Raw genomic sequence first — 26347 nt, forward strand, 5'->3', positions numbered from 1 at the left:
ACATATGTACATAAATATAATATAATTTATATTAATTATCACTATGCTCACTAGCACTATCATCTCTTTTATCTGATAATCGAATTTCAACCGATTCTTTAGAAACATATTCTCTTTTATACATATTAGAATTAAATAATTGTAACATTTCGTCAGTAATTTCATAATTCATGCAATTTGTATTTTTATTTTCTAAGTCTAATTTAATTCTAGTTAATGCACTAATCATTTCAGGTTTTAATCTGTTTCTATCTTTTGTTTTAATTTCTGCTATGATAGAGAAACATCTTTCCATATCTATATTTGAATGAGGCAATGATAAACATAAATTTGCTACTTTTGCGATATTTTGAAATTTATATATTTTTCCCACTTCATCCCAAAATTCGGATATATTTAATTGTAATAATTTTTCTTTTTCTTCTTGTGAAAAATAGAAAGGTAGCAAATGCCATTCATCTTTTACATCATATGTATTGAATTTAGATTTAAATTTCTCTAATATTAAATTTAATTGATTTTTGTGATTTTTTATATTTAAAGCAATATTTGGATTTAAAAATTCTAAAGAATTTAAAATTTGATCACCAAAAGATATTTTTTTTACAGTATTTTCGAAAGCACATTGGTAAAATTTTTTAATATTTACATAAAATTCTAAGATTTTTTTATTATTATCTTTTGTATTAATATTTTTAGTTTCTTTTAATGTTATTAAAGCTTCCTCGCCAATGATAATTTCTTCTAAAGGACGTATGTTATTTTCATCATAAATATCAATTTCGTGTAAATTTGGGGCTTCCATATAATTAGGTTTAATAAAATGGCCACCTAAACATCTCAAAAATCTAAAACATTCCGGTAACAAACAATGAATGAGGATTTCCGAACTTTGAAAAAGCATATTGAAGTCAGTAATTAAACGTAAAATGTAATTTAAAAATTGTAAATACGCTTTTGTATATGGACACTTAAAATTATGAAATATTTTTTTTGCAATAGCAGATTTTTTTTCAATATTTGCTTCTGCAAATATCGAGAATAATACTGTCCATTGAGTTAATATATTTTTTATACATTCTAACAATGCTAACCATCGGTTTGCAGATGGCTGAATTACTTTTTGTCGTGCAACTTTTATTAAATTTTGAGTACTTTCTAAAATATTCTGTCTTTTTGGATTTTTAGAAAAATATGAATATATTGAATGTACAAATTCTTCAACATATGTCGGTAAACATTCACATGCACGACATGCAATTAAGTGCATAGAATGGCAAATACATGGGAAGACATCAATTTCCTTATCTTTTAATAAGCAAGAAATTAATGAATTATATTTTCCTAACATAATATTTGTATTGTCTATTGGAACAACAACTATATTCTTTAAAGATAGATTATGTTTTTCTAAAGATTGTAGGAAACATTCATATAAATGTTTTGATGTAGTATCTTTGATATAAACTAAATCTAATAAATATGTTTGAATTTTTCCTTCATGTATGTATCTACTTAAAATACATAAATTTTTGGTTTCTGAAATATCTGTGCTTTCATCTATTAAAACTGAAAGTAATTTATTTTGTAATATTTTAGTAGTTTCTGAAATTACAGATTTATTAATTACATTTTTTATTATGGATGAGATTTTAGTTCTTTTAAAGGACACATTTTTTATTATGTTAGAATCAGGTAATGCTGTTTGGATCATTCGAACAATATGATCAAATGAGTTAAAGCTTTTACAATGCTCTACAATATCCAAACAAAATCTCAGTTCTGCTTCCTTTATGTTTTCAGAAATGAAGGTTGATGATTTTTTCACTACACCTTCTTCTTCATTTTTTTTTCCTTTCATGTTTCTTTTATGAAGTAGTGTTCGATTGTGTTTTTGCAGAGTACTTTTCCCAGTTATGAGAGTTTTTTTGCAAACTATACATCTGGCTTTATATGGATCTTCACATTTTTGTAACCATAATGCAAAATCAGGGTCCTGAAGCCAAGCATCACGAAATGTATTCTTTCTAAATTTTTTCCTTGGAGAAGGAGAAATCATGTTGTTATCAATACCTATTTATATAATATTCATTATTAATAAAATTTAATAATATATTTTCAAAAGATTAAAGAAACAAGATACTTTTTTCATAATTTAAGAAATACTTATATACTTTAAAAAAATTTTTTCTTCAATTTAAAGTAATTTGGTATTAAATAAATATCTTACTCGATGTATTTTTTATATCACAGTTTATATTAATTTTACTGGGACCAGGAGTAGCTGTACCATTATTATCAAAGCCTAAAAGATATGAAATATTCATTATTAGTTAATTTCTTATATAACAATGTATTTTAAAAATTTTAAATAAATATTTAAAAAACAAATTAATAAGATATTTATAATAAATAGAAATACTTATATACTTTTTCAAAAAATGATTATTTTTTGAAAATTATATTGACACAAAAATATTAAATATTTATTTTACCTGATTCCTTCTTCATATTAGAATTTTAAATAAAATAAAACAATATAAAATTATAAAAGCTTCACTAAATCTTTAAATTCTACAAAAAGTCTCTAATCTCTACAAATAACGCGAAAGCACGCGAAACCAAAGTTGCCAGTTGCCAAAAAAAAATCTGATTGTAATTGTGTGTCAGCGTTGGTAAGGTTGCCATGAAAAGTCTGATCATTGAAAGAGTGGGAGAAAATAGTAATATAGTAGTGGAACTTAGAAATGGAAGTGGGGAAAATAACGGGTGTTCTATTTGCATCGTTAGAATAAAGTAACCTACTCATTATCAAACAAGTTTCTGAAGAAATACATGATATTACGTTATTCAATATTACGTCACTCGCGTAATATGAATTAATACATTTTATCTTATCTTATATTTGATGTCCTCCTGCAGTTTCTTTTCATGATGTCATGAATCATGATGTCACAAATTTACTACACTATTTTTATTCACAATCATCCAATTTTGTTTTCCTTCGCCATGACGTTACTGTTACAGCCATGTTGCCTTTTAGCAATAGCATTCTGCTAACGCTAATGGTAACGCTATTGGCAATTCAATCGAAACTTTTATTTTAATATCAACAGTTTTATTTTATTTTAATATTTTGTAACATGATAAGAATATTCGAATAAATAAAGATAAAATATTATTATACAAATAGTAATATAACATTTTTTTAAAAAATTATATTTATATTTGTAATTCTTTTAGATAATATATTTTTAAGTCACTTTGATTTTTCTTTTCTTAAAATGTTCTAATATTTATAAGGTTAAATAAAAATAATTTTTCATTTGATGTTGGAAAATAAATAAAAATAAGCACACATATTATGGATTAAAAGTCATTTTATTTAATCACAACTTTTATTTGAACAAGTTTCAAAATTTTAATTAAATAAACTTTTATCTCTAATTCAACATTGCGATTAGAAGTCTTTTCCACTCAGCGTTGCAATCATTCTGGAAAAGAAAGATACTGGTTTTCTCGTTCACGCTTCACGATAAATAAAAAGAAATAAAAGAAATGCAAATTTATTGCAAACGAAATATATGTATATATATATATTATATATTACAATTATATTAAACGAATGTTATTAACATCTATGTTAAAGATGCCCATATCATATTTCTTATAAATAAAATTAATGTAAACATATATTCCTTTCCATAACTTTCTTTAATTCAAAAGCGCGATCAGAAGCCGCTTAAAATCTTCACTGCAGTCACTCTGTAAATGCAAACAGAATGTGGGAAAAATTAAAAGCAATGTTAATAAACGAGTGCAAAATAATAATGTATTTATATACAGATTCAGAATAATAATACATATATGCATGCATATATTATGTAAAAGCTTAATTCTTAATTAGTAAAATTAGTTAGATAGGCATATTTAAATTGTTTTATAAATTAATGAAGTTCAGTGTGATTTTTCTTTTTTTTTTTTAATAAAAAAAGGAACATATTATTCGTTTATTTTCTTTTAATAGGTCTCACAGAGATTAGAGCAGAGTTTATTTCGATGCAAACGAAATAATTTTATAAGCAAACTCATACACGATAAAATAATTAAACAAATCCAACCAAAAAAATTAACTACATAATACCGTGATCCCTGCTAATTATCGATATAATTTAGAATAAATATTCAAGTTAAAACATATATATATATATATATGTATAATAGCTTCGCGGAATGTAATGAAGGAAAATTCCTGGTATTAATATATATGATTTAAAAACAAAAGAAGTTGTTCAATTAAATGTTTTCATCCAAGTAGAGTAAGCAATAGTCTCTTGTAGTCTCCTGAACAGTCATCCTGAAATTTAGGGAAAATTATGGGCAGCCAAGATATAGCGAGCTAGCTTGTTAAAGGTACTTGTGCTTTACAAAAAATTAAGACACGTATGTGCTTATACATTGTGCGTCCTCGCTTTGATTAAACTAAGTTTAAATAGTATAAATGTTTCTGTAAAAAAATCACTGATTTTCACAATGTTATTAACACAATTTTCTTCAATCTACAATCATTGAAAAATTACTTTGAAACAATGAATAACCTTTAAATGATATGTTGAATACACATTTCATTTTTAATTTTTTTTAAAGATAAAAATTACAGAAACATTTTTACTAGTATTTGATATCTTACAATACAAATTATTATCAAAAGTTCAACTCACATCGATGTCACCTGCGAGCGACTGTCCATAGATTTTTTGATAAGCATCTTTAATATCTCCCAAATCTATTTCTGATCGAGCTACAACTATACGTATCAATGTTGAATCATCTGTGCCCAATCCACGCATCGCTTTGTACAATCTTTCCGCGAAATATGCAGTTTTGTCTCGTGCACATTTTACTAAACAAATGGAAAAAGTGTAATTTTTAAATATTTTTCTAGACAATATTTCTAGAGAATATTTGAATTTCCTCTAAAAGACACATCTAAAGAAAAGACGAGATAAAATTAGATTAAAATTAAGATAAAATTAATTGTTTATGTAATCATTTGCAAGTACAAATAAATACAACGAATCAAATGATCAAATGTAATAATCTATCGCATAAAAATCATTGATCTTACCAACTGCAAGATAACCGTCTTCGAGAGATCCTGAAAATTCTCTCTTAATAGCATCTTCTAAACTGTGACCAGCAAGACGCTCATATTCTTCGAAAATTTTTCGTAATTGAGGATAACTTTTTGTGATGAGTATAGCATTAAAAGTACTTTCGTCTGTTCCCCATTGTTCCTCCCCCGCAGCGAGTAATCTTTCAGCATCCTGAATTGCAGCTTCTCCATCAACATCAGGATTCTCATCTCTGTTGGCCTGTACAGAACAATTTAAAAATATCGATTAGATATAGATTTTATTTTCAACAAGAACAACAGTTACAAATAAGAAAAATACAAATTTTTTTCGTTTTTAATATACAATTGAAAAAATAATTCCATTAGACTTTAATAATATATCCATTTGTGTTTATTATTTTATAATTTATTTAATCCATTATTATATATACTATATATTATAATAATATATTATAATAAATAGCTTTCAACAAATAGAAATGTTTAATTCTTATATTATCTCCATCAACATCAGGATTCTCATCTCTGTTGGCCTGTACAGAACAATTTAAAAATAATCGATTAGATATAGATTTTATTTTCAACAAGAACAACACAAATAAGAAAAATACAAATTTTTTTCGTTTTTAATATACAATTGAAGAAATAATTCCATTAGACTTCAATAATATATCCATTTGTATTGTATTACTTTATAATTTATTTAATATATTATTATATATACTATATATTATAATAATATATTATAATAAATAGCTTTCAACAAATAGAAATGTTTAATTCTTATATATTTAATGTGAATATTTTTTTTCAGTTCTCCATCATCTCCAGATTAAATGAAAAATTTCCAAAAGAAAATCCAATATCAATGCGATAAGAAGATGTTTTGTTTATTTTAAACTTGTAAATACTATTATCGAAAATATTATATGAGAGGAAAGGAAGGAGGAGAGGGAGAGAGGGGGGAGAGAGAGAGAGAGAGAGAGCGCATCAAAATATAAAAAAATTTACTTACGCATGAAAGTGAAACTAACAGTCTCTTAAAATGTCCAGAAGTATCGCTCTTCAGATCTTCCTCCAAATCTGTATCGTATACTGCAAGAATATATCATTATAAATTTATATAATTTAATTCAAAAATATAATTGAAAAAAAAATTGAAATCGTTAATTAAAAAAATATACAAGACTTTATATTCATTCGTTTATAAGATATTATAAAGCGAGTATGAATTATATAATAATCAAATCGTATTGAAGTTTGAAACACATTATTTCTTGATTGATATTCTCACATCGTTTAGTAGACGCAGTACTATCCCCACTAATTTATTCGCGGAATTGTTTCACGAGTAAATCATTGACGTTATTCCCAAGATGAATGATATCTCGGTCACACGATGAATCATCGGAGTATAAGAAATATAATTTTCATAATGTTTATTTTATGACTGTGAAATTATTTTAATCAAATTGGAAATGATGCCAATCACGATTTTACTTGAATGAATTTAAATTATTCAAATAAGCGTTCAATTGTAAGAAAAAAGAAATAATATATTGAATTGACAATAATGCGTTTGCAAACGTAAGAATAAAATATAATAATAAATTTTAACAAACTATAATAATTACAAAGATCGTGCAATATCGTATTTATTAAATTAAAATTATCGTTGGACTGAGAAAAAAACTCACGTTCTTTATAGACGGCGGATATGGTTCTTATGCCATAATTGCTAAGAGACGCTAGCACTTCGATAAGAGCACCTTCGTCCGTTCCCATTCCAGAAATCGCTTCGTGAAGTTCTTTAGCGTAGAATTCTGGTAACGGTGTCATCAATGCTAAAATAGCCTTTTCGAAATTACCGCCGAGTTCTGATTTCAATTCGGAAATCAGATCCTTCCCGTACATAGTTTTAAATTTATCGCTTATTTCGAGTCGTTGCACGATACCACGATGGGCAAGGACATCGATTATCGTTTGTTCATCGGTGCCAAAACCTTTCATGGCGGCTCGAAGGAGAGATGCATCTTGTTCTGGGTCAAAAGGATCAGCGGGATAAACCGTTGGTGTACACTGTGAATAAAAATAAAATCGATTGTATTTTGGTTGGTTGGAAGGATAATCTACTCTTTTTAAAAGTTTATAAAAGTTAAATTTAAATTACCTGTACGTGATAATATTGACTGGCCGACATTTCGAATTCGCTAGAATACAAATTCAGATATTAAATCGAAATTAAAATTTATTAATCATTATTTTTATCATTTGATCATGTTTGTATTATATTGTATCATCATCATTTTGTGGTATAAATATTACAATGTTAATACTTTAAAGAAAAAAATAATAACATAAGTTATTTGTATTCATATTAATATAATAATTAAGGTCGATAACGTTAAATTAAAAATTAATTCTTTTCGATTTTTCTATATAAAATTGATGTTTTAAAATGTAAAAAAAAAAATATATCTTTATAATTATTTGTAATCGGAAATACATATTTTTATCATCAAAATTATGAGATGAATGATGATGTCATTCGGTTCGGTATAAATATCTTTGGAATTTCCAATTAATTTTCTTTTAATTACACGCATAAAAAAGAATGTGAAAACACTATTATTTCAAATATCGTATTGATCGGTATCTAGAAATAAGTATTCGGGGTGTGGCTCTTACCTTCTTTTTTAGTGGTTGCAAACTTTATTCGGTTTCTCTATGTAGCAATACCGTTCGGTTGTCGTCACCAACTGAGACAGACTGGTGCTCCGCCGTGGATATTCTCTGAAGGAATGGTGGGAGTAATAAATGGAGAACGTACCTGTTGTAATAAGAAAATAAGATTTAACGATGACTTAATACATAGATAATTTATATAATGATTTTATGTAAGTATTATAAATAAAAAATTATTTGTAGATTTACAAACAACAAAAAATTACACGAAACAAATTTAATGTTAATATTAGTAAATATGTGCACAATTTTATGTCGTTTGGATAACTTGTTCCGTAAATTTATATTATAAAAATAAAAAATGTATATTTATTTTGTTAATATTATCTTTGTTTTTATATATATGTTTTATTTTGTTTTCATATATATGTACTTATAATTTAACAATATTATAAATTTTCAATATCAAATATTAAAATAACAATTTTTCATCTTACTTTATGAAATTGTATAATAGAACTTCTTTTACTACACTAATGTCAATTTTATCATGGCAATTAAATTTAAAGAAACTGTATCTTTATTTTATAAATATTTATTTAATAAATATAAATCTTTTGTTATCACTTGAAATATAAAATATTATTAAAACCTAAATTTGATATCACTACACTGATTTTGAAAATCAAATAAATATAAACATTTTGATGTGATTACATGGACGTACGCCAGGTACACTAAATATACTAAGATTCTAGTTACAATATTTCGGAGGAAGTAGAATAAGAATCTCTTGGTGGGAGATGTAACAAAGATTCGATGACGTATCGCGTAAAGAATGTATAGTGTAACGAAGAAAGATAATTAGAATTAGCTCCCATTCGTTAAAAGATTTTCAAGAAACAAGGCCAAATGATGATATATATATATAGAAAGTTCTTTGAAGAGTGACGAATCGAAGTTCTTATAAGTTATAATTAATAAATAAAGATAAAAATTATAATATAAAATTATATAAGATAAAAATTATAATATAAAATTTTATTGTTTTTTAAATTGTACCTTTCTTTATTTTTAATTCTACGAAATAATAAATTTCTTCTTTCTCGACTATTTCAATAAATGAATATATAAAAAATACTAAATATATTTAGTAAAATAGTATAAAAATACTATATATTTTATATAAAAATAACTTATATTTTTAAATCTAATATTTTCAAACTCAAGAGATTAATTTTTTAATTATTTAATTAATCTGTAATATAAATTTAAACTAATTTAAAACTAGCTTATGAATCATACAAATCATTCATAATTTTCACATGAATCAACATATCTATAAGAAAATGTTAATAAGCGTGTAAATAAAATTTATGACTAATCAATTGTATATCGATTTCGTATATATAATAATATTGTCGAATCGATTAAAATTATTATTAATTATTAATAATAATATTAATAATATAAATTAGAAATCCCTATTTAAATTCTTATATATATTTAAATATATGTTTACTTATGTAATTTATAAAATTGAATATCAATCCGTGTAATTAATCCAATTATATGTAATAATGTAGACAAGAATAATGGAAGAATAATAAAGAAAAAATAAAATTTTGCTATCTTAGAGTGTCAAATTAAACATATAAAGAAAGAATAAAAAATAAAAAAAGGATAAATAGAATAAGAATTCATTACTGACGCCATCTTTTGAATAATAAAAACATTTCTTCAAAAAATTATTTTTCTAAAATGCTTAAGAGATAGCGCTAATTCTCAATTTTTATTCTATTTTATTTTGTTTATGAAGAGATATTTTTAATATTCGAGAGATATCATTAATTCTTATTCTACTTCTATTCTTCTCTTTCGATTTTCTATTCTTTCTTTATTTTCATTTGCGGCATTTTACAGTTAACGTTAATTTCAAATTTTTAGTTTATTTTTATCTTTTTCTTTATTCATTCTTTTTGTCTATTAAGATTTTGTTTTAAAATTTATTCTGTGTTCCATATAGACGTTTATATATGTACAAAATTACGACCTCAATTAGTAATTTAATAAATTTAATTAGGAATTAAAATAAATTTAATTTTATATTTATAATTTATATGGAAATGTAATATTAATCTTGAAGTTTTATCATTATTTATATAAAATATATTTATATTTATATATTTTCAATATCTTATAAAATTGTAAACAAAAATTTTCAAATTTAAAATAAATTTAGAGAAATGAAATTGAATTGATTTGAAAAATAGAATATTCTATATATATATAATAAAATATTATATATTATTATTATATCATTATATTGGCCTATTACAATATATCTATTAATTATATTATTTATATGTTTTATTAATAATATATATAAATAAATAAATATTATTTCAAGTTTATTTATTATTTTTTATTGTTATATTTATGTTAAATATATAATTTATTTTTTATATAAATGTGTAAGTATATTTCATAATAAAATTAAAAATTTTTTTTCAGATAAATTATCTAGTTATTATATACTATATAGATTAATCTACTTGTTATCTATATAATATAACCTATAAAACTTTTGTAACACGTGAATGATCATAAACTAAATGAGTTTATTTGTAATAAATAGGTAAATTAATAAAAATAACAAAATATATTATTAATTTTAAGTATTAAATAATAAAATATAATAAATTAATCAACTACATTATGTTTTAATATATTATTTTTATAATTCTATATAAGTACTTTCTATAAACAAAGTATTTTCATTATCTATATATATGTGATTATTAAATAAATATTATTTTTTAATAGATATGAGGGTGAAAAAAAGGAAACGAAAAATGAACAGAATCAATTAAGTGAATTATTGAAAAGAATAGAAGAACGTAAACAAGAGAGAGCTGCTAAAAATAATAATGAAATAAAAAAGAATAATTCTCAAAATCCACAAGAATTGAATCATAAAAAGAAAAAGAAAAAAACAAAAAATTTTAATGAAGCTTACATAGAAAATATTAAATTGAATGAAAATTCTATAATAAATGATAATGAACAAAAAAGAGAAAATTTAGATCAAGATCATAAAAAAAAGAAAAAAAAGAGAAAAAATATTCATAACGAAGAAAATGATGAGAAAAATGATCAAGATAGTAGTAAAATATCTAATAATTCAATAAATGAAATACAAGAAGAAATATCTGAACAACAAACAAATTTTATAGTTTTGGGTGAAAAAAGTAGACATAAAAATTATGAAGTTAAGAGGATACTACCAGAATGGTTAACTAATCCAAGAATCATATCTGTTGATTTAGATAGTGGTCCAAGTTTAGAAGAATTGCATTCAATTTTAGATCTTAAACTTATTGAAGTTTTGAGGACTAATGGTATTAATAAATTATTTCCAGTTCAAGCTAGTATGATATCTTGGCTATTAAAATGTAATGAAGATAGACAACAAAAATGGTGGTTAAGGGATACATGTGTATCTGCTCCTACAGGCAGTGGTATGAATATATATTATTTATAAATATAATTAAATAATAATATTATAATTTTATTGATTTAAGTTTTAATTAACAAAATTATATATTTAAGGATTTTGATATATTTTTAATTTTTAGGTAAAACTTTGGCATATGTTCTACCAATTATTCAAATATTACAATCTCGATTAGTTCCAAAAGTACGTTGTTTAGTTGTTGTACCAGTTCAAGAATTAGCTACACAAGTTTATAAAGTTTTTGTTACGTATACATCACATACAAATTTAAAAGTTGGTTTGCTTTCTGGTGCATCAATATTTCATGAAGAACAAAAAAATATTCTGAAAGAAAGTATGTTGAAAGTACTCATACATCAAAATCATACTATTTCTATTATTTATAAAATATAGATTAATTATAAAATTTTATAAAATTTTATAAAATTTTTTTTTAATATTTTATAAAATTTTTAATAATTTCTAATTTAGGTGCTAGAGGGGAATATATATCTATTGTAGATATAATAATTGCTACACCTGGACGGTTAATAGATCATATATTAAAAACACCAGGATTTTCTTTGAATGATCTTCAATTTCTTGTTATTGATGAAGCAGATAAAGCTGCAGATTGGTTAGAATATCTTCCTGATCCTCATTATCGAAGACCGCGATTAACACTTCTTAATTTACATTCCTGGTTAGTTTGTGATTATAATTTTTAAAGTAATGTTTATCAAATATATATATATATATATATATATATATATATATATATATTATTTGACATTAAATTAATGATTTTTTTAATTTTTAAATAGCGAAATTCCAGCACAAAAATTATTATTCAGTGCAACATTATCACAAGATCCTGAAAAATTAAATCGCCTTGGACTTTTTCAACCAATATTATTTACATCTGTTTTGACAGATAAAGATGATGATGTAAATTTAGATAAAGAAGTAGGTGATTTCATAGGTCGTTATACAAGTCCTAAAGAATTAAAAGAACAAGCAATAGAATGTGCAACTGAGTATAAACCAGCAGCTTTATATCATATAATAATCAATAATGATATAATACCTAAAACATTAATATTTACAAACTCTGGAAAAACTACTCATAGATTAACAATCCTACTTCAGTCGTTTTTATCTGAAAAAAATATAATAGTTGGAGAACTTTCTGCCCAACTTGTGTCAAAAGAACGGGAAAAAATACTTAATAAATTTATAAATGGAAAGATTCAAATGTATGTTTTATTAACTATTATATTAAAAATTGAATTTTAATATTTTTATAAAATTTTCTTATGTTTTAATTATATTTTTAGACTTATATGTTCAGATGCATTAGCAAGAGGAGTAGATATTCCAGATGTACAATTGGTTGTATCATATGATCTTCCTAAACATATAAATGGTTATATTCATAGAGCAGGAAGAACAGGACGTGCAGGTAAATCTGGTACTGCAATATCTATATTAACATCGAAACAAGTTGGAATATTTAAGCACATGTTGAATAATGCTCATAAAGTTGTACCAAATATTGATAAATTGGATTTAAGTTCTACTATAAATGAAATTGATTATTCAAATCATATTGATAAATTAAAACATGTTCTTGAAATAGAAAAACAAAATAATTTAGAACGTATAAAAACTGTAAAAAGAACTCATTTAATAAATTCAAAATAAAGTATTTATTTTTTATATAATATTAAATATGATTTATATTTGAAAATATTTATTTATAATTGAAAAATAAATAAATCAAGTAATGAATTACTTTAGATAGAAGATAGAAATTTAGGAAAGAAGGTTTAAAATTCATAACTCATAAAATAACATCGATAATAACATTTTATTGTCTGAATTCAATATTATCATACAGTGTACGTTGTACACGATGCTCGTTTTTTATCGCAATTTGTCCTGTTGATTCTCATATCTTTAAATTGTATGTTAATTATTATCTTGTATGTTAATCTTTATTGTTACATTTTGATAAAGGCAAGTTATTTTTATATTTTTAATTTATAAAAGATAAATAATTATTTATTGATTAATGACACAAGTTAGTAGTTATATTACTATTATTGCTGCGTATAATTTCATAATTTCAGACTGTTGATTACATTTTATATACAATAGAAGTTACCCATCTAATAAACTAAAATTATAAAATACACAAAAAGAGAATAAAAGAGAGAGAACAAAGCCTCTTTACAAATTGTATTCAATTATGAATTTAGTAATAATATAGTAAAATTGTAATCTGTTTGTCTTGTATTTATATCTGCCTCCTGTTACATGGGAATAGTCATAGCATACAATAATTATTTTCAATTATATATGTTTATAGATTAAATATAATTTTTACATTTAATTGCATTTTTATAGAATATTTAAAATTATTAAAGCTCATCTTATAATTTTTAATAAAACATATAATTTATATTTAAATATTTATAAAATATTTAATTATTATATTAGTATGTTTTAACAAAATATTAATATGTATAATTGATATAAATTAGAATTAAAATTAAATATTTAAACATAACAGTTTGTCTTTTGTTATGAATTGATACATAATATAAAAATATAAAATATGTATTTATATGAAATAAATATTTATGCTAATTTATTACAGATTTACATGATGAGATTTACAAAATGATTAAGCAATTTTCAGTCAATAATTATAAATAATCATTTTTATCAAAATACATATGAATGAATTTAAAAAAAAAAAGACAAAGATTTTTTGCATACTCAACTTCTTTTTAATTTACAATATTGATTTTGTATCTTTTTAATTTAAAATATTGATATTGATTGATATAATTCATACGAATTTAATTGACCAAAAATGATTAAAAATGATCAAAAACTTAAATTTTAAAAATTAGTTGATTAAATTATTAATTTTATAAAAAAATCAGTGTAATAAAATAAGATCAACCAAATTTTAAAACTTAATTATTAAAGACAATTTTAAATTTTCGTTGTGAGAAATGTAATGAATGAGCATGTCAACTTATTTGTAACATTACAGGGTATTTCTCTTACTATATTATCTAAAGATAATCGGTCGATTTATATATTATATATTATATATTAAATTTTTTTGTTTCACATATATAAATACAACAATTGTCTCGACATTCGTTTCTTGAAGTGTGATCGCCAAATTATATATACCGACACGATATTATTTGATGGCATTCTTTTTGAATGACGTAACGAGAGACTCCTGTATATGTTATGTATAGAATACATATCTAACAAATGACTAAACATTTTTTTTATTTTAATATGTTACATTCTGAGACCATTTAATGATATTTTATATAAAACGAGGTCTCGTTTAGTATTATTATATTATATATTATATTCGTATGCTAATAATTTTTTTTCTAGTTTAAAGTTTCATCAACAATGCCATATTTGTTTCTATTCTTCTTATTTACATGTCATGTTACATATTGTTATATGTGTTTTTATAACTATATATACATACACAAAACATGGTCCTATATGATTTATATATTACCGTGTACATGTATATTATATTTACCGCCAATAAATTCATCATATTTATAGGATAACATTATAATAAAAGGATATTTTATGCATATTTCCTTGCTGTTCATATACATATTTATATAGGAAATATATTAAATAATTTATCTTATCCTTTAAAACCCTCAGAGAAATTAGTTTTTATTTAAATGAGAATAATGAATATTTGATTTACATTATTGATATAAACTATTTGTAAATTATTATTAAATAGATTAAATAAATTATTAAATTTTTTTATTTTGTTGCAATTTATTTTTGAACCTATAAACTATATTATAAATTATATTTATATTAATATCATGTTTTATTAGATTTAAAAAGCAAGTACTTAACAATTAAATAATTATATATTAAATTATGAAAAATTATTATATATATAAAAATTAAAGATTATAATAATATTTATATATGATATTTTTTAAAATATAATATGTTATTATTTATGAATATATATTATGTTCTCAGAAGGTTCTTAAGGTTTAGTTTCATTATATCATATTTATTGTCATGTATTTTATTTCATATATTAGTATTGTAACTTTTTTAACTAAATGATTTTTTTATTGAATGACTAAAATGAATTTATAATTAATTATGTACAACATATAAAAGTTAACTTTAAATATAACAACACTTAACTCTTTCTTATGATTATAATATATTTTAATATCTCATTTTATTTCGTAAAAAGAAAACTGAATATATAAATAATTTTATTTTAAAATTATTTTAAAAATAGGAATAATTATATTATCGAAATAATTATATATATATATATACAAATAATTATAATTATACTATTTAATAATTGCAAACTTAATATATTACAATTTAATATAATAACAAAAAAAATTTTTTTAAATATATTATTAATATTTTGAAATAGATATATCAATTGTAATATTAACTTTAAATCATGTACTTATGAATATGAAATATATATAAAGTGACATATATAGTGATATATATTGTAATCAAAATATAAAAATTTAAAAACATACTGTAATAGATACATTATTATAATTTCAATAGAAAGAGTTATTTGTTTTGCTATTAAGTAAAGAATATTTTGTAAGAAAATACTATATAAAATGTATGGAAGATGCAGATTTGTGATATATATTTTGATCAGAAGAGATATTTTAATACACAATTCAGAATTTATATATTGTACATTATGCAACTAAGTTACAAATCCCTTTATATTAATTTTTATTATATATTTATATGTATATAAGTCATTCAAATAATTTATTATAGTTTATAAAATTACCACATTAAAGTAAGATATTAAATAAACTCAAATATCTCTGATTTTTTGATTAAAAGAAAAAAAAAAAAAAAAGAAAAAATTCAAGATTTTTAATCATTTTATTTTTCTGTTAAAAAATATGTTTTAATAGATTATTAAATATTTTCATATTATAAATTAAACATATTTTTTTTAATGTACAAAAATAATTTTTAATAAATTTGTTTTAAAAATAATTTTATATAGTTTTTTACAAAACTAGTTGCATAGTGCACATTTATAATATTTTTAAAAAATTTAGAAACATTTATTTTAACAATATTACTGATGAAAATATATAAAAAATATTACTGATGAGATCAAATTATATACACAAGTAAAATTTTAATACCAATTCTTTTGACTATTACTGTACAAAATACAGTAATATCTAACTTAATGATTTTTTATTATTATTATTATTATCATTATCATTATCATTATTATTATTTTTCTTATTATTATTATTACTTATTAAGATATATTAAATTTGTATTTGCATTTCAGTAACAATATGTAAAGCACAAGATTTATGTAAATTGAAATGCAGATAAAAGCATAAGAGATGCAAAAGTAATATCAATTAGAGTTTTAATTAAATACATTAAAATGTAAAAATATAAATTGATTGATTTATAATGTCTATCGTTTGAAAATCATTAAAAAAATCATTCTTGCGAATATTAAATTGATTTGATTTTTAATTTTGATTAAAAGTTAGAATTTTTTGTAAATAGAAGATATATATAAAAATTAAAAATTATGATATAATTTTCTAACAACTATTTTTGCATCTCTTTGATTAAACATAAAATTTGAGATATGTACTAGTCGCGTCGCGAAATTATTATAATTTTTTATTTAATAAAATAATCCAAAAATGATAGTATTCTGTATTGTATTTTATCGTAATGAAATTTATACGTTACATAAATCATCATAAATAACTACAATAGACTTTATATGTTTCATGTTTTTATTTAATGAAAATATAAAAATTTATTACGCAGTAAGAATATTTTTAAAAAGTCTTCATATAGAGTCGAGATTTTAATTGCAATTTTTATATTTAGCTCCCATATATGATATGCGGAATAAAATGTATACGTAATAAAGTAAAATAAATAAGTATAAATAAAATATTAATAAGATATAAAGTACAAGTTTATCATATATACGAAATAAAATTATGTATGATCAAAGAGAAGTTGATTTTTCATAAAAAGATAAAAAAAAAAATATATAAAAGACTTAAAGATTTTTTTGAACATAAAAATAATTATATGTTTCTATTTGATTATTTTATATATATTTTAAATGTTTAGAATCCATATCGACAAAATTTGCTTTGATATGAAGACTTTCTTAAATTACAATTTATCTAAAATTTATGTAATGTTTTTCGTCGTAATTGAAATCTAATACTTAGTGTGTCAATTTAAATTCATAGACTATTCATGTAAATATTTACATCGTTAAGAGAAACCTTGTCATGTTGGTCGCGCCGCATCTCATTAAATCTAAATGTATATATAAATATGTATATATATATATATATATTCATCTTTGTTTCGTCAAATGAAGGGAAGACCTATATTTTTTTTTGTCTCCATAAGAATTAAATCTTCATTGACTGTCCTTTCTAAACTTTAATTTTATTGTAAACGTTGGTGACTAATCACTTTTATAAAGCAATTAATTACTATCATTTAATCAATGACTTTTCTTAAACGATCGGGAACATTTTAAAGCTTATAAGTTTAACTTATTGAGATATGTTAAACTTTGCTCTTTCTATTACTATATATTATCGTTCTTAAGATAATGATTTGGCAAAGAAGAATTATTAAGGATTTAATAAAAATAATAAAATTATAATTATAAGAGATTCTCAAATTGTATACACGAATTCTAAATTTGTCCCCAATAATCGCAAATAAATATACATAAATAAATATAAATTATTATAAATCGTTCGTCTTTATCACAGTCGTAAAAACGATACATTTCTTACATTTTAATATAAAAAAAATTCTTCTAGTTATATAGAAATTAATCAAATATAATTATTATTTCCTATCTTATTCCCGAGTCGTTTTAACTCTTTGTCAATATTAATTTCGTTGTTATATTTTTCTCTCTCTCAATAACGTATTTATTTTAAAGTATAAATATCATACTTAAGATTAATAAAAATAGCGTGATCTGTTCCAAACGATGCCTCGAATTGGCAGTGTTAATATTTAACCATGGTGGAGGTAGCGATGGCGATACCAATGGCCTTTCTGTTCTATGGCCTTCTTGAAGCGTACTACCAGCCATAATTTGCGTAGTACCAAGATCTTCATCGTGTCCATGAGAGTCAAAATCTTCGAAACCTCCTATATGCATCCTCCTTCCATTGTTATTACTACTCTTTTTCTTCCCTTTCGATATAAGTTTCTTCCGAGGTTTCAGATCGGTTATTTTTAAGAAAGGGCCAGGAGTTGTTTTCGCAACAAGATGTAATTCTAAATTGAAAGAAGAATTAATCATCCATGTTATACGATAATAATATCTTACACCGAAAAGTTATCGTTAATTATACATTATATTTTGTTTTTTTTTTATAATTAAATTCGTATCATTTGAAATAATTGCAAATCAAATTTTTAAAAACCATTTCATTTATAACTATGCAATATTATATGAACGTAATTCATTTAAACTTATAATTTTATAATGAATAAGCGATCACGAATTTAATGTTATTGGAATATTATCAAATCAAATATTAAATAGGAATGAATATATGGATTGTATTATTGGTAAATAAATGGAAGAAAACGCAATGGAACATCATTGGAATTCTTAAAGCGATGCTTACCTTGCAAACGAACAATCCCATCAGCTTTTCCAAGAGCATTTACAGATGAGCAAACATACTCTCCAAAATCTTTTTTCTCCAAAGAGTTAACTGTAAGGTTCATTTGCCAAGAATACTCGTTCAATGCATATTCCGACATTGTATATTTTTCACTGGGCAGTAGTTTTTCACCTGCGCGAAAATAAGAACATTACAATATTTTTCATAATAATGTCTCTATTGAAAATAGAGTTAAACATATTTCTTCCATTTTTCAATGCGATCTCGTTCATTTTTGCTTGTTCATACTGTTACACACTATACATAATCGATTTTAGACGCTCAATTGGACGAAATAGCAGTATTACTTCGCGTCATGTTCCTTAAGAGTGAGTTTCTGTCTAATGAAATCGGGTTAAAGTTCCCTTTCGGATCAATAGTTAACCCTATAGAATTCGCGAGCTCAATACAAATTCTATTCGGCATTTCGTAACCGCTTTTACCTCTTCTTATTACCAGTGGATCAAAATAGTAAGTGAGCATCGAATGATAATTTAAGCTTACACTCTTATATCATGTATATTTGAGATAAAATTGATTCTTCTTATGATATATATCAATTTACTAATACCTAATTAGTTAACAAATTTAAAACTCAATTAATAAATTTGAACTGTTATGAAATTATAAATAAAAGTTGCAAAGACAATGAACATTTATTTACCTGTATTTTGATGCCAAGTATTCAATGCTTGTGGGGAAGCTTCAACATGGCATTGAAGAACAACATCACTGTTGACTGGAGCTGCTACTAATTGATTTGTTACTTTTATAACAGGTGAAACTGTAATAATAAAAACAGTCCTATATTGTATGATATTATAAAAAGAATAAGATATGTAATACTCGACGACGCCTGATCATAACGTGTCTATACTACTAGTCTGACCACGATACTTCTGTATACTACTTAAGTCTAACTATAACAGACTTATACTACTCTCTAGATTGTACGTCTACTATTTTTCTGATTTATAATGATGATCTATATTATTTGTCTAAATATAATAATGTTGAATGAAATAATTAGAACGATTTTGTAAATTGTTAAAAATTTTGTTTCCCCTTTACTCGTGATTTTCTAATTAAAATTTATACAATAATTCTATGATAAATACGTACAATGAACTTGTACAGAGTAACGTTTGCTGACTGTTGGAGGTACATTGTTGCTAGCTATGCAAAGATACGTGCCCATTTCTTGTCGAAGAACTCCAGTTAATTCTAAAGTTTCACCTTCGTAAGATTTTAACGCTGAAAGATAAAATTAAAATTGTCATTTAAAAATGAAATATATCCATTTATATACGCAAAATAATATGCATCAATATCACGAACTTTTACACTGTTATTTTTTTAATAATTTATATCGTATCTGTTTACTACGATATTATTAAAAATATAACGAATCTGAACATCTTACATTGCTTCTGTCCATCTTCTCGAAGAATGATATTCCGTCCATCTTCTCGTTTCCATGTGACGGTAGGTTCCGGTGAACCGGTTGCAACGCATTTTAACTTTATTTCACCACCTTCGTGAGTTACCATACCTTCGGCAGATTTATCGTCTATTATATCCGGTGGTATCACCACTTCCACGTATCCGTTCTGGAGATAGAATAATTCAAATTTTCAAGTTAAAATTATTACTATTACTATTACAACAAATTTCTCAGCGACGATTCTCGATTATTGCATTTTCATTTTCATTGATTAGTCCACAAATTAGTAGAAATTCTTTAAAAAAAAAAAAGAGAAAAAAGATTAATCAAAAATCTTTTACGAAAAAATCACAACACAAAAATGGCAAATATTGTTTTCAATATCGTCTATCATACGTGTATATAATTTTTTAAAATTTCACTCACCTGACTTCGCATAGGTTCCGTGTTGATTTGGCACATGTAAGCACCGGAATCATTTTTCTGAACATTCGATACGTGCAATTTCCACGTGTTATGTCCATTATGCGTAACCGAGAGTCTTGGATTATGTGCTATTAAATGTGTATGTATTGCCAAAATTGCACGAGAATCTGACTTCATCCAAGCCACCTAAGAAAGACGTATGACAAACTGTGGTAAAAAATTTTTATCGTTTCTTCTTTAATGGACAATAATAATGCGATATATATGACACCGATATCGAAAACACTTTATTAACAAAGCGATCACATTCGATTCTTTTTTGTCCCCCGAAGAAAGCAAGCGCAAAAAAGTACCTTGTACGAATGTAGATTATTCACGACACAAGTGAAGAAGATGTCACGGCCCTGGATCACCGTGTGATTCTCCAAAGGAGCTAAAAATTCTGGCAATGGTTCTGGAGTTATTTGACCTGAAAAAAAATTCATTTAAACTTTTTAACGTAATTACGCCGATAACCTATTCTCGTAATACTTTTACGTTACAATGTACCCGACGAATATTAGTAAAAAAAAAATTGTAATATCGAACAATCGCTTATTTTTACCACAAACTCAGTATAAACTTAGTATAAACTAAAACGCGTAACAACTTCCAAGGTAATACAAAATGCTTGCTCTTCACCGAGGCATTTCGCATTTAGATAAAAATTATCTCTCGTCGATCTTGCGATCTTGAACGCACTTCCTCCATTTTGAACAAAGGAGGGCGCCACAGTGTCTCGCGTAATTACATTCCGTTAAAAGCTTACCGGATAAATCCTTAAAATGCAGTTTCTCGCGATATAGAAAAATAAGTTTACGAGGACAACGGGGAGGGGGGGAGGGAGGGGGAAGGCTCATAGCCGAACATAGGTGTCGCTGGATATATTTATCAGTGTGGTGGTGGTATAAGTAAGTAGCGGTGGTTCGGTGCGGTGAATGGCTTTTTAACCGTTCCTATCAGTCTAAAAAGCCCGAGGTTCTGTTACTTACTGGAAAAGGCTACGTCGCTATTCAGCTCAGAGGCCGCGTGCCCAACTAAATCACGCCGGATTTAAGTGGATTTTACAAACTCCCCCACGTGCGACTACGACGATGTATTGCCCTTGTAGGGTTGTTGCGACGCCATTCTACCGCAACGTGTGGTATATCCTCGTCTAAAAGATTCCCCCCATCCCCCCTCTATTCCCAGTTTTTTTATAAAATTACCTACTTCCATTCCATGATTTTTTTTATATAAATAAAACGACGATGAGGTAGATCGTTTCACTTTATAGTTTAATCCAATGATGATATATCCTTGAGAGGAAAGATTCTTATTTTCAATTAAGTGAATATTTCTTGTTCTTGAAATTTTACCCAAGTTATCTCAGGCAGCAAAAAAAAAACACTTTATCTATTTGATTACATATTTTCTATTTCTAAATTAATTAATACATCTTGAGAGTAATCGTCGGTCTTCAAAATTTATAAATTTCGATATTCTATAATGCTTCGATCATTTAAAAAATTGTACGATAATCTGTATAGAAAAATATGTATAAAATAGAACAAAAGGATGACAACATGCCTCGTCGAGTGCAAGGACATATTTTGTGTGTGTGTGTGTGTGTGTGCGTGCGCGCGCGCGCGCGCGTGTGTGATATATATATATATATAGAGAGAGAGAGAGAGGGAGAGGGAGAGGGAGAGGGAGAGGGAGAGGGAGAGGGAGAGGGAGAGGGAGAGAGAGAGAGAGAGAGAGAGAGAGAGAGAGAGAGAGAGAGAGAGAGAGAGAGAGAGAGAGAGAGAGAGAGAGAGAGAGAGAGAGAGAGAGAGAGAGAGAGAGAGAGAGAGAGAGAGAGAGAGAGAGAGAATAGTAGATTCGAAACGAAAGGATAAAACTCACTCACATAAGCAAAGATGCAGAACTGCGGTGAAGAGGGCTGCAAGTTTCCGTGCTGCCATGAGAATCAATCACTTTTGCGACGACAGTTTGGCACGTTACTCGACGATCTGAAATCAGAAATCAAAAGGATACGCCATTTTTTAAAAATTTTGAATTTAATTGACGTATCGTGCGACGCGTTGGCCGGAGAAAAAAATGTTCGGAAAGTTGCAGCTTCTGAGTGTACAGGCACGATTCCGATATCGAATCTCTTTTAAGGAATAATCGAATAACCAGAGTAATGGATCGTCGACCGATGTTACTTTTGAATGCTCTCGAGGGCTGACCCATTATTCAATGCCAAATCTTAATCAATCTATTGTACCCCTAATTTTCAATGATTAATTCGAATCAGTCCATTATATCATTAATTCATTTTTTTGCGGAAAGGAGATGTTGGAAAGAAGGATCGATGGTCATTTTGACAGTCTTTTTCCTTTTCGTGATTCGAGCCGGAAGAGTAATAAATTTGATCGATTTTTCAGTTCGGTTCCGATTTTGGAAAATGAATTTTTTTTCCCCCATAGATTCGACCAAGTTTTACGACTACGTAAAAGTAATAAAAACTTTTTATTCGAGCCCTTCGACTCATACGATTGAGCTTCAGATCATAAGCTTACGTTCCTCTATCCTCCTTACTTAAAATTGAAAAAAATCGAAGAAAATCAGTTTTCCATCAATTTTCCTATAACTAATTCTATAGCGTGTGCGTTACACCTCGAGATACTCGAAAGCAACGTTGATAACTGCCTGTACGAAACCGGATCGAAATAGTAGTTGGCCGCATAAAAGCGGATAAAAGAAGAAGAAGAAGGAAGAAAGAAAAATCGTAAAGTGGAAATTGAAGGTGGAGAAAGAGAGAGAGAGAGAGAGAGAGAGAGAGAGAGAGAGAGAGAGAGAGAGAGAGAGAGAAAGAGAGCGGAAAGACGCGATTGATTTATGGTAACAAGAGGCCGCGAAGCGTGGTAAGTGGGCTATTTTTCAATGAAGCCAAGGGAGCGAATGAATTCTCTCGGGGAAATGGAATTTTGAGCGGTTCGGCTTCGGTTGAGCTCGCTTCAACGGCGTATCAAAAGCCACGGTTACCCGTCATACGTGCCTCAGTCACCGTTCGGTGATTTCGCGCCTTCTATTTCGATACCCGGCTCGGAGAGGGGAGGGGGGAGAGGAAGGAGACGAAGGATGGTGCGCGCGGTAAGTTATGACTTTCGGCTCCACCGCCATCTATGAATGTATGCATGAGATACCAACTTTACGCTTTATGCATTAAACGCAATGGCGATAAGGAGGCACCGATGCCGCGAGCATGCCGGAGAAAACTGTAATCGTTCCTCCGATCGTGTTAACCGCGCCAAAGATACGTATATATTTTACCGTTTAATCGTTTAAGCTTGATTTATACAATTTATACGCGTTCATCTCGCGTTAAACACGTATATGGAGAATCCGGAAAGTTTAAAGGTTTTGAATATCTCTCGATTTTGAATAAAGGTTAAACGCGAGTTAATCTGCCTCGTTTACGCGACCGAAGAAAACACGAAGATTTCGAATCCGTTTAAAAGAATTTCCTCGAAAATCCTTATCGATAAATCTTAACGAGACGGACTTACATTTTCGTGGACGTTTTCTTCGAGAATAAAAAAGGAATAAACGTGGACGCGAAAGATGCCAAGAAATATGTTTGCGCATAGGAGAATTAAATTTACACGGTCTGTACACGTGTAAGACGATCTATACATTTCTATTAAAATCCTTATTTTTCGTAAGAGGATTGTAAAGACGGAGAACGTTTATATTTCAGTAGTTCACGCGTTTGTTTCATCGCTATTCTCGAAACAGAGTTTCCTTAACCGTTAAACCGTTAAAATTTATACATAGAGAGATAAACGCTCGAGTTTAAACGAAGCTAATCTCGAATAACAATTTCTTTCCCAAGGAACAGTTTTGCGTTCTTTTCCTTTTTTTTTTTTTTCCTTTTTTTAATTATATTCAAAGTTGAACGTAGGAAAGTTGGAGGCGAGCTACGAACATACCGTATCGTAGTTTCTTCTCAGGATTCACAGTGGTGGAAAAGCAAAGTAACAAGATTTCACTGCTACTAACTCAAATTATTACCGGTAATGCCCTCGTTCCAGCTTGACGAACTTCGGGGAGAGTCCTTTTCCGACAGAGCTAACTGAAAAGTTTCCGAGAAAGATTCAAAACCTGTTAAAGAATGCCTGAACAACGTTGCTCGACACTACCCTTACGATGTCACCAACAGAAATGTCGCTCCCGAACGATGACAAGAATTAAGTTTCGTCCTCGTGTTGTGGCACGCGGCTTTACACCACGATGAACAATGACGAGACAAGTTTCTTCGTCTTTCGCATTAAAGCTCGGTATCTACGTCTCGGTATCTACGAAAAATAATTACCATCAATCGGTATTTACAAATTTTTTTATAAATTTGGAGAATATTGCAAACGATCTTTCGTGATTCTCTTTATATAATTTTTTTTATGTATATGTAATCGTTCAATCAATGAATTGTGTGATTTTCTTACTTTTTTAATACAATGTTCTTCGTGAATATTGAAGTTATTCCATGATGACAAAATCGTGTTGATTCCTTAAATTTTTTTTATCTCGTGTAAAAAAGGAATTTGAAAAAAAAAAGATGGAAAAATATTGAAATACACACACATTCTATGCATCGTTTCGTTACAATTTTTGTATTATTCGTATCATATTTCGCAACGTGTTAATTTGGATTTATTGGACATGGCCAAGGATATAATATTTTGGAAAATATTTGTATCTGATGAAATGAAAATGTTTCGACGGAAATACGATGCACGGGATTTTTCTCTATCGGTCTTTTGTCTTCTCTTCTTCCATTTTGTATTTTATGCAGAATATATTTTCTTCTCTCGTCCATCCATCAGCTAATCGCAATGTATGACTGCATTAACACGAGGTGTCACTCTACGCGAAGCACAATTTTTTTTACAATCATGTTAGAAAGTTTCTTTTCGAAAAATTATTATTATTCTCATTTATTTAATTTCTGAAACCGAACCGATAAATATGTATCGTATCGTAATTTGAAGAATAAATTTTTATACTATTTTTCCACTTCATTATCCAGTACACATTAATTTCTTGATTCAAGATAAATAAAGAAACTCGAGTATCAAGTTCATTATTCTTTTTTTTGAAACAAACAAAGAATCTGAATCCAGCGTTTCCTTTCCAGTGCAAGAAATAAAAGAATAAAAACTTCTGCATAATCTAAGTAAAAAATAATCCTTTCGAATTTACACTCGTGTATATAATTTAATATAATTTATTCCATTCGATATATTCACTTATTTAATAACAATCGAAACACTGTTAACAATTGCACCACTCAATATTTA

The 26347-nt window shown here is 26.0% G+C and overlaps 4 protein-coding genes across 12 annotated transcripts in view; 1 reads left to right on the forward strand and 3 right to left on the reverse strand.

The window, feature by feature from the left end:
• Positions 1 to 22: 22 nt before the first annotated feature.
• LOC726832 lies at positions 23 to 3165 on the reverse strand. Of its 3 annotated transcripts, none has more exons than XM_026442357.1 (3): positions 2887 to 3165; positions 2231 to 2305; positions 23 to 2073 (listed from the first exon to the last, which is right to left on the reverse strand). In XM_026442357.1, exon 3 carries the CDS (start codon positions 2057 to 2059, stop codon positions 32 to 34), a length of 2028 nt encoding a protein of 675 aa, XP_026298142.1. In that variant the 5' UTR covers positions 2060 to 2073; positions 2231 to 2305; positions 2887 to 3165; the 3' UTR covers positions 23 to 31. The 3 variants fall into 3 exon arrangements, with proteins under 3 accessions (XP_026298142.1, XP_006569791.3, XP_026298143.1); XM_006569728.3 differs by having other exon boundaries at positions 2496 to 3165; XM_026442358.1 differs by lacking the exon at positions 2887 to 3165 and adding an exon at positions 2496 to 2526 and having other exon boundaries at positions 23 to 2039.
• A 197-nt stretch (positions 3166 to 3362) lies between these two features.
• On the reverse strand, positions 3363 to 8572 carry LOC409533 (annexin B9). Of its 3 annotated transcripts, none has more exons than XM_006569731.3 (8): positions 8320 to 8572; positions 7826 to 7967; positions 7308 to 7347; positions 6835 to 7216; positions 6153 to 6232; positions 5129 to 5375; positions 4722 to 4903; positions 3363 to 3494 (listed from the first exon to the last, which is right to left on the reverse strand). In XM_006569731.3, the coding sequence occupies exons 3-8, from the start codon at positions 7335 to 7337 to the stop codon at positions 3444 to 3446; spliced, it is 972 nt and encodes a 323-aa protein (XP_006569794.2). In that variant the 5' UTR covers positions 7338 to 7347; positions 7826 to 7967; positions 8320 to 8572; the 3' UTR covers positions 3363 to 3443. The 3 variants fall into 3 exon arrangements, with proteins under 3 accessions (XP_006569794.2, XP_623625.2, XP_006569793.2); XM_623622.6 differs by lacking the exon at positions 3363 to 3494 and adding an exon at positions 3551 to 3765; XM_006569730.3 differs by lacking the exon at positions 3363 to 3494 and adding an exon at positions 3973 to 4357.
• A 1759-nt stretch (positions 8573 to 10331) lies between these two features.
• LOC726819 (ATP-dependent RNA helicase DDX51) lies at positions 10332 to 13607 on the forward strand. Its single transcript, XM_006569732.3, has 6 exons — positions 10332 to 10460; positions 10649 to 11343; positions 11461 to 11673; positions 11811 to 12021; positions 12143 to 12574; positions 12656 to 13607. Exons 1-6 carry the CDS (start codon positions 10438 to 10440, stop codon positions 13020 to 13022), a joined length of 1941 nt encoding a protein of 646 aa, XP_006569795.3. The 5' UTR covers positions 10332 to 10437; the 3' UTR covers positions 13023 to 13607.
• Positions 13608 to 17515: 3908 nt separating this feature from the next.
• LOC413215 (lachesin) overlaps positions 17516 to 26347 on the reverse strand; it is a 90864-nt gene continuing 82032 nt past the window's right edge. For 2 of the 5 annotated variants that reach the window (XM_026442513.1, XM_006569741.3), the window contains exons 3-10: positions 22912 to 23014; positions 21335 to 21450; positions 20982 to 21167; positions 20535 to 20721; positions 20234 to 20365; positions 19776 to 19895; positions 19073 to 19243; positions 17516 to 18716 (exon numbers count right to left, since the gene is read on the reverse strand). In XM_026442513.1, coding sequence (XP_026298298.1) covers positions 18367 to 18716; positions 19073 to 19243; positions 19776 to 19895; positions 20234 to 20365; positions 20535 to 20721; positions 20982 to 21167; positions 21335 to 21450; positions 22912 to 22966 — 1317 coding nt within the window. In that variant the 5' untranslated portion in view covers positions 22967 to 23014 and the 3' untranslated portion in view covers positions 17516 to 18366. Of the gene's footprint in view, positions 18717 to 19072; positions 19244 to 19775; positions 19896 to 20233; positions 20366 to 20534; positions 20722 to 20981; positions 21168 to 21334; positions 21451 to 22911; positions 23015 to 24979; positions 25346 to 25492; positions 25999 to 26347 lie in introns of those variants that run through there. The other 3 variants (XM_006569742.3, XM_026442512.1, XM_006569743.3) reach the window with 3 other exon arrangements.

This window comes from Apis mellifera, linkage group LG8 (genome assembly GCF_003254395.2).
Source record: "Apis mellifera strain DH4 linkage group LG8, Amel_HAv3.1, whole genome shotgun sequence".
Classification (NCBI taxonomy): Eukaryota; Metazoa; Arthropoda; class Insecta; order Hymenoptera; family Apidae; genus Apis; species Apis mellifera.

Bases quoted from the DNA above. Each gene is read 5' to 3' on its own strand.
- LOC409533 (XM_006569731.3), bottom strand. From the start codon at position 7,337: ATGTCGGCCAGTCAATATTATCACGTACAG. The intron at 7,217-7,307 runs GTAATTTAAATT...TTTTATTCACAG, and splicing joins GTCAATATTATCACGTACAG to TGTACACCAACGGTTTATCC. The intron at 4,904-5,128 runs GTAAGATCAATG...CCATTTGTTTAG, and splicing joins AGACGGTTATCTTGCAGTTG to TAAAATGTGCACGAGACAAA.
- LOC726819 (XM_006569732.3), top strand. From the start codon at position 10,438: ATGAGTTTATTTGTAATAAATAG. The intron at 11,344-11,460 runs GTATGAATATAT...TTTAATTTTTAG, and splicing joins ATCTGCTCCTACAGGCAGTG to GTAAAACTTTGGCATATGTT. The intron at 12,575-12,655 runs GTATGTTTTATT...TTATATTTTTAG, and splicing joins ATAAATGGAAAGATTCAAAT to ACTTATATGTTCAGATGCAT.
- LOC726832 (XM_006569728.3), bottom strand. The intron at 2,074-2,230 runs GTAAGATATTTA...TTATATAAATAG, and splicing joins TGATATAAAAAATACATCGA to GTATTGATAACAACATGATT.